The 7,661-nt window shown below is 41.6% G+C and overlaps 1 protein-coding gene across 2 annotated transcripts; it reads right to left on the bottom strand.

The window, feature by feature from the left end:
• Positions 1-2,203: 2,203 nt before the first annotated feature.
• On the bottom strand, positions 2,204-5,216 carry LOC125022711 (leucine-rich repeat-containing protein 51-like). 2 transcript variants are annotated; one of them, XM_047609606.1, is made up of 4 exons: positions 5,081-5,216; positions 4,478-4,683; positions 4,174-4,322; positions 2,204-2,392 (listed from the first exon to the last, which is right to left on the bottom strand). In XM_047609606.1, the coding sequence occupies exons 1-4, from the start codon at positions 5,130-5,132 to the stop codon at positions 2,266-2,268; spliced, it is 534 nt and encodes a 177-aa protein (XP_047465562.1). In that variant the 5' UTR covers positions 5,133-5,216; the 3' UTR covers positions 2,204-2,265. The 2 variants fall into 2 exon arrangements, with proteins under 2 accessions (XP_047465562.1, XP_047465561.1); XM_047609605.1 differs by having other exon boundaries at positions 4,478-4,833; positions 5,081-5,210.
• Positions 5,217-7,661: the final 2,445 nt, after the last annotated feature.

Raw genomic sequence — 7,661 nt, 5'->3', positions numbered from 1 at the left:
GTTCTAGGGTTAAGGGACGACTTCCATTCATCCATGGCAACTGTGGTTCTTTAAGGGCAAACATTGCTCCTCAGTGAATTCAATTCATACCATCACCTTATGATACAATTTATTGATACATTTTTAGTACAAGCCGAGTTGTTTTTCATACGACTTCCAATTACAATGAAGGCAAATCACAAAATGAGTTCAAATGGGACTAAATTGGATTTGGTTTCACTTCACGGGTCTGCAAATTATTCCATCAGTTCAAATCAGCTGGTGAAACTAAAGACAAGCCAAGTGATCATTTCCTCCAAACAAATGATTTGAATGAACGCTGCTGCTGCTGGGACGAGGTTTTTCAGGAACGGATTTCCTGTGGAAAGTGAGGTCCGTGTGCAGAAGCTAGCCAGAAGTCAAAAGTTGCACAGTGCATGCAAGAGTTTCCTCAAGCACCGTACACAGAGGACGGGCCATCCCGCTGAGAGCAGCTGCCATCCACACTGAAAGATATTCATTGGTAATGGCTCGGCTGCGCTGTCTGATGCACGGACGACATGCTGCTTTCAAAAGAACCATCTAAGTGCAGGTTTCAAAGGAGGCTAGATACGCCATCACTTAACACAAGTATCAGTTTTACTTATTAGTGCTTAAAAGAACTTCCAAATGGTTTCATTAGTATTGGTTTCATTGGTCAGTGTGTCACGTGGTCTATAAGCCGACACGGGGTCGTTCCCATGACACCACAAGACTTTTGGCCTGGAGGACATCGAGTCAAATCAGCCTCAGATCTGATGGACAGTGAACATTTCTTTTCTAACAAGACGAAACGGAAACGGCATCAACTCAACATATTGCATTTGTATTTGTGTTCTGTGTATCACTGCTTGAATTCATGCGTCTGTATGGTGAGTTCTGATCGCCTTGCAATGAAGCCAACTAATCTGACAGGCAAATATACACCAATGAGGCATAACATTATGACCACCTGACTAATATCATCCCACAGATATTTGATCAGATTAGGATCTAGTGAATTTTGAGGCTGGATCAACACCTTGTGCTGTTCTTCATGTTTTGCTTTTTAGTTGTTCTTAAAGCGTTTTTCATCCTGCATCCTGCTCGGGATGGCTGCTGCCATCAAGGAGTGTCATTGCTATGGGGTGGGGGGGCCTGGTCTGGTCTAGGTGGGGGCTACATGTCTAAATAACATCCACATGAATGAATACCAGGTCCAAAAGTTTCCCAACAGAACACTGAATTGTCACACGATGCTCAACATTATTCACTTCCCCTGTCAGTGGTCTTAATGTTGTGGCGGATTGGTGCATAGTGTGTATGCACTGAATACACACACAGTTAATAGTTCATATATTTCAGATTTAGTTGAGGTGAGCTATAGTGCAGGGGTCTTCAACAGGCCAAGGACCCCAAACCGATGAGAGATTAAGTAAATTAAACAGTAGATTAAACTCGGGCTAGTGCTGTTTATAAATGTACGTTATTATTATTAATTTGCACTTAATATCATGCTATTCAAATATTTATCTATTATATTTATATTATATTTAACATGTGCAGCAGTAGGGTGGTCGTGTAACTGCCGTAAACGTGAATATACCTCTACATATATCATGCACTGTTAGCTTCTCTTCTGCTAACACAAAATATGTTAGATTCATGTTAATGTGCATTTGAAGAAATTTAAGTTTGTGGGGGAAAGTTGTAAAAATTAAAAAAAAGAAAGAAAACTGTGTAATCAACCAAAGATGATGCACCTCCTCCCTGCAGTACCTCCGCGGACCCCTAGGGGTCAGGGGCCACCTGTTGAATGCTAAGTACGTTTTTTAAGTAAAAGTAATAAACGCTCTCCTTTAAAGGATCATGATCCCATTTCATGATCCTACAGAAACTTACCGTTATTTTACACTAACATTTTTACATAACCTGTAAAATTCTAATGTCTATGTCCAACAATATGAACAGGGTATAACAGTTATTATATTATGGAGTCAATGGATTTTTATAACGCTAACAAATGAAAGGAGGCTGCCAGGCCGAGGTGACGCAGATTTAGTTGACAGTTGGCACCGGAGGAAGCCTTTGGACTCCACGGGAACACAATGCATATCCCGTGATTTAAATCCAGCAAGAGCTGCCAGCATCAATTTAGTAATCAGCTCATGAAGAAGAAAAACAAACAAAACACCAAATACCAGTATTAGATCTGCGGGGAAAGAAAACATTTAATCCAGAAGAGTTTTCTAAATTAAATGTTAGCGGTCAGCTCTCCTTCTTTTTGGCACGAGTGGAGCAGCGACACCAGACGTCTGCCAAGTTACGCTCCGCTCGCGTCACGGCGCTGAAGTCCATCGTCTTCAGTTGAGGCAAAGTAGAGACGACGTGATTCCTAAACACATACATGAATACATGCTGAGTTAGCTTTGAATCCAGGGGTAATAACTACTGTTATTAGCATGATAGCATGACATGAGATGATTGTATGTATGGGTTATACATGTCTTTGTGTCTGTCACTGGTTGTTATTATGCAGGACATGTATTGTGACTATATATATGCCAGTGTAGTAAAACCCAACCCTTCTTCATTGATGCTAGATGCTAATGAGTTGTCAAATGTATATTTACCTTTTAAACTTCTCAGTTGTGTTCTTTCTAGCTACTGTTCAAAAGCAGGGACGGCTTTACAGGGCGGTTGCCGTGGCAACTGCTAGTCTCCATTATGTCAAATAACTAAACTAAAACAAAATCTTTCAGAATACTTGACATTTGAACATCATTAAATTAATCCTCTGGAGTCCAGAGTGTAATTGGTCGTTTTTGACTCCTTTTGGTTTCACCTTTATATCTCATCTTAAAAACTTCACATTGTTGCCTTGTTTGGTTTCATTCTTTCCAGCACAACCTCACCTGTGTCATTTTACAGTTATTTTTTTTTTAATTTTGACAAACTGTATTAACACATTGCAACTAAACCACACTAAAGCCATAAAATCCGAGTAGGAAAAAGTAAGTGTTTTTACCGTGAAAACCACAAACATGTTAAATGGACCATTTTTAGAACTTAGAATGTAAATCTAAACTGTAAATTTAAAGAGAGTTAAATACTTAAAATGACAGAAACCATACTTGGAAAAAAAAATATTTGATGCGTACTTTAGTATTTTAGTTTGGTCCAAGTCCCATCCACTAACATGGAGGAGGCGGAGCTTATGAGCTATACTGCAGCCAGCCACTAGGGGGGGGCTCTACTTGCTTTTGCTTCACTATTGAGGAGCTATCTATAGCTACAACATTAAAACATATAAGTACATAAAAGTAATACTATCAAAAACCACAAGTAAAAGGAAAGATTAAGTAAGATAAGATTGGTTTTAAAATAAAATAAAGAAATAAGGATTATTTAGTAAAATAAAAAAAAAGAAATTTCAGCACTGTTTTTAGTGCTTTAACATTATTTCATAAGTATTTTTAAGCTGCGAACAGCTCAAAATTATGCAAATATCATCTGGTGCAGGATTGATTCCCTCCTGCTTGCAAACTGCGATACGTTTAAGTACTGTAAAGCCTGCAACAATGCTACTGTGTTGTCAGGAAATAAACAATTCGAGAGCAAACAAAACACTATGCATACATAGTAACACTGCTGGTAGCGGGAAACAACAGTCCAGCTGGAGCACAGTATGCAAATTACATCCTAAACACAATGTTCTCCAAGAAGTACAAAAAACAGGAAAACTACCGGCCAGATACTCTGAGCCAATTTATATTCATATTATAGTTTTTACCATCTGGAATACTGTCTCCCTCTTAGAGCCAGAAGCCTTCAAGTCCATGACACTTGTTTAAAACTTGCATCAAATCTATGCAGAGAATACATCACAGCCTTCATAAACGGCCTATTTATAAGTTGTGCAGGTGTGTTTGCCACTTTAATTAAACCAGAAATACGCCAGATGGCCGAGTGACTTCCATGCCACTGCGTTTCCTTGTAGTTTACTTTTTATACTTCAGACGGTGGAAGCTGGAAGCGAGCAGATCCAGCGGGAGCTGGAGCTAACAAGTGCCCGCTTCACCAGTAGAGGGTTAACTTCCTGCATTTGTTTTGGTCGCCGAGAGACACGGGAATGAATTTTCGGAAGAATCTAATTCGGACTGTGAGGTTCCCCACCTGTAGTGAAAGTCGGTTTCTATGGCGTTTCCGTGCAGCGTGATGGTGTGCAGATGCTGCAGCGTTCCCAGCTTGTCCACCTCTGACAGGCTACAGATGCAGTTGCCATGAAGGTATAGGACGCGGAGTTCCTGCAGCTCGCACAAAACCTGGAACACGGGCACAGCACTCTCATACTCAAGTCGTAAGCAAGTAAAGTAATAGTTCTTAACATCGGTAGAAGGAAGCATTTGCAAAGAAATGACGAAACTTTAATTCTAACCTAATCCAATAAATGTGCAGTGTAAATAAAGTGAGGCCTCACGGAGTCTATGCGCGTGAGCTTGTTGAAGGACAGGTCCAGCCAGCCGAGCCTGGACGGATGAGCCAGGAGCCTTTCGAGCGTGTCCTGGAGGCCGACCAGGTCGGTGATGTTGTTGTTGCTGAGACGGAAAGCGCGGCTCAGGTACTTCCTCTCGGCGCTTAGGTTCAAAGGACGCACGCCGCCTCGGGGGAAGTCTGACAAGGCTTCTGAGCCACACACGAAGCAATCGCAGTCAATAACGCGCAGTTTAGTTCGTCTTCCGTTTTGCATTTCTATCCGTGCAGCTAAAAGCCGACAATTATTTTATTTGGTCGATCGGCTTGAGTCAGGAAGTGCTGATCACAGTTGACGCTCTGCTCCATGGAAATGAGGAGTCTCTTTGGATTTGTACAGTGTATTTACTGCACTGATCTCCTCACAAATATACTCATTACCGCATCGCAGCTAGTTAATGACAACAAAATGTGCAATACAGTAGGTGTTTATGAGCACTCTGAGCACAATACTCGGAGTTTTAACACTTCCTGTGGTGATGGACTCAGTTATAGACGACTGGAGGAAAACTAGTGGAACACAGAACAAACAATAACAAAAGGAAAGTACCTCTGACGTGGCTGATGCCTTTAAATGACAGGTCCACTGGAGGGCCGTACATCTTCACATCTGAATGTATTCACATGCATCCCGGAGCAGGTTTATAACTGAACTTCCAGATTTGATCTTACGTTCAAATATAAACACACAGATGCAAAACATTTAACTCGGTTTCCTAGAGATGGAATTCCAAAATTATGGAGGGTAACCATTGACATCGCATCAAAATATGGTGAAATGTAGCAGTACACACAGAGAGACCAGGGATAAATGTGGATTATCAGATCAAACTAAGAGCTTTACTGAGAAGTAACGTTAGACATACAATACTTTTCTTTGGCAGATATCTGTAAAAAATCTGTTGGTTCAGACAATCGCACAACGGTTATTTTGCATTTTTTAAATTAATTTTACAGTTTAGACGCTATTAAAGCCTATGATTCAAACTAATGCTGCTGATCTCCATGTTCAACTGTCTTTTTTATTTGAACCAACACATATAAAGTTGTAGCGAATATAAATGGTGAAGCAGAGGAATGTGTGGCTCACGGCTTTGAGGGGAGGATTGGACTTTTTTTTTTTCTTTTATGGATTCTCACGTATGCAAAGGTTTGAGCAACCTTGTGCGAATCCCAAATTACCCAGTGGATTTCAAAATGAAGTGAAAACTAAATAAGAATAGAACAGAACAGAGTTTATTTGCCACAGTTACAGAACAGGTGACTCTTGTGTGTTTCCCTGAGTCAAGCTTATTAAAAAAGAAAAACAGGCATACAAAGCAGGCGTAAATAAAAACAAATTAATTAAATACTAAAAAATACTTAGAAAGTGCGTTTACAGCCGACATTATTGTATCACAGCTGAATCAGAAAAGCTCTGCTGTTTTTGCACATTGTTCTAAAAACGTCTGCAATTATCAGGCAGTAAAAAAGTTGTCTTCAGTCGTAAACTTTAACTCAAAATCAGCAAATGCGGCACGCACACATGCACTCATCTTTTTATTCTCGATGAAGAAATTTTCACCCGGCCTTCCCCTTGCAGATCACGTCGACTTCTGAGAGTTTGGGGCTGGGCTGCGTGCGCAGCGTGTCTAAGATCCAGCCACGGATTTTTAATGACGCTCAGGTCAGGGGACAGTGAAGGCCGCTCCCAAAGTTCCCCGTCCGCGTTCCTTGAAGTGGTTCACGGCGGATTTGGGAGCCGCGCCGTGGATCATTGTTTCGTTAGAGCCTCGCCTTGTTTTCGGTTTCGCTTTCTGCACCTGAAGATACGACGTCCGCAGCCAGAATGAAGAATCCTTTCCCGAGACTAGAATATCGCCACGCTCACGCTTAACAGTCAGCCATGAAAATCTGTCTTTGGTGATTTGCAAAGAGCTCACGGGGATGGCTATCTAATGTGGACACTGTTTGTACATCAAAGCTGCACACCAGCACTCACATCTCACTTGAACCTTCCTGCAGCTTTTTTTTTTTGCCGTTACATACTGGCTTTTTCTTTGCCTTTCTGCCCCACAGGTTCATCTGAAATTTATCTTTGTTTTCCAGATCTTCCACAGCTCCTCTCCTCAGCTGCTGCTGCTTCTTAACGGATGGTGAAAATCTCCGTGGATACTCCAGGCTGCGGCTGAGGCGGCTTTCCGGGCGTCAATTAGCTCCGTTTCCCGTTGTTTCGGAAGGAGTCCGTTCCCGCTAATTGTCACCACGAGGTGTGATGAGTTATAAACTGACAATTCTACACCTGCTTCCCGAAGTCCTAACAACTTAATTAAGGCCTAACGAGTTAACGAAGATGAGAGACACTAATTCGCAGCGCAGTAACAAAGCAGCGGTGCGCTGGGGCTTGAAGAGAGGCTCGTTCTGAGCGTCGCTTTTGCTGCAGGGGCCGTTCTCGCTTCTTTTAATTGGAGCAACTCAAACAGCGTTAATTAACAGAAGGTGGAGATTGGAGCCTCGGCTCTCAGTCCTCAAGGCCGGGACCACTTCTCTCCTCGTTCATGTAGTACGTTCTGAGCTTACTGTAACACACACCCACCAGGCATAACATTAGGACCACCCTTACTAATGCTGTGTAGGTTTCTGTTGTGTCTCCAAAAAAAGTTGTGGCTCATCAGAGATTAGACGGGGGCCTTCTGAGGACATCCTGTAGTGTTAGTGGGGGAGGCTTTGAGGGAAAGGACCTCTATGTATCATCCCGCAGATACTCGATCAGTTTGAGATCTAGTGAATTTGGAGGTCAGGTCAGAATCTGGAGTTTTTTTTTTAGTTGTTTGTAAAGCTTTTCTGTGTGTGCATGTGTCAGACTGCATCAAGAAGAGTCATAATATGTGCAGTATTATTACTCTTTAAGGTTCAACTCTCCCACCATTCACTACTACTACTCTGTGCTGTGTACAACCCTGTGCAAGTCATTGTCTCCTTTCAATACAACACATTTTGTTGCAGTTCAATACGTTTTGTATATATGTCGATACTTGTATATTGTTTATTCTACTCTAAGTTTTTTTTATCTTATTATTTATCTTTTACACCAGGGTACTGTCGTGGAAATCTTCCTCTCTGCTGCTGGTGAATAAGGAAATAGAGACTTC

The sequence above is a fragment of the Mugil cephalus genome, chromosome 16 (genome assembly GCF_022458985.1).
Source record: "Mugil cephalus isolate CIBA_MC_2020 chromosome 16, CIBA_Mcephalus_1.1, whole genome shotgun sequence".
In the NCBI taxonomy this organism is placed as follows: Eukaryota; Metazoa; Chordata; class Actinopteri; order Mugiliformes; family Mugilidae; genus Mugil; species Mugil cephalus.
This window is presented reverse-complemented; position numbering and strand designations above follow the sequence as displayed.

Bases quoted from the DNA above. Each gene is read 5' to 3' on its own strand.
- LOC125022711 (XM_047609605.1), bottom strand. From the start codon at position 4,747: ATGCAAAACGGAAGACGAACTAAACTGCGCGTTATTGACTGCGATTGC. The intron at 4,323-4,477 runs GTGAGGCCTCAC...CCCGTGTTCCAG, and splicing joins AGCTCACGCGCATAGACTCC to GTTTTGTGCGAGCTGCAGGA. The intron at 2,393-4,173 runs GTGGGGAACCTC...GTATGTGTTTAG, and splicing joins GAAACCGACTTTCACTACAG to GAATCACGTCGTCTCTACTT.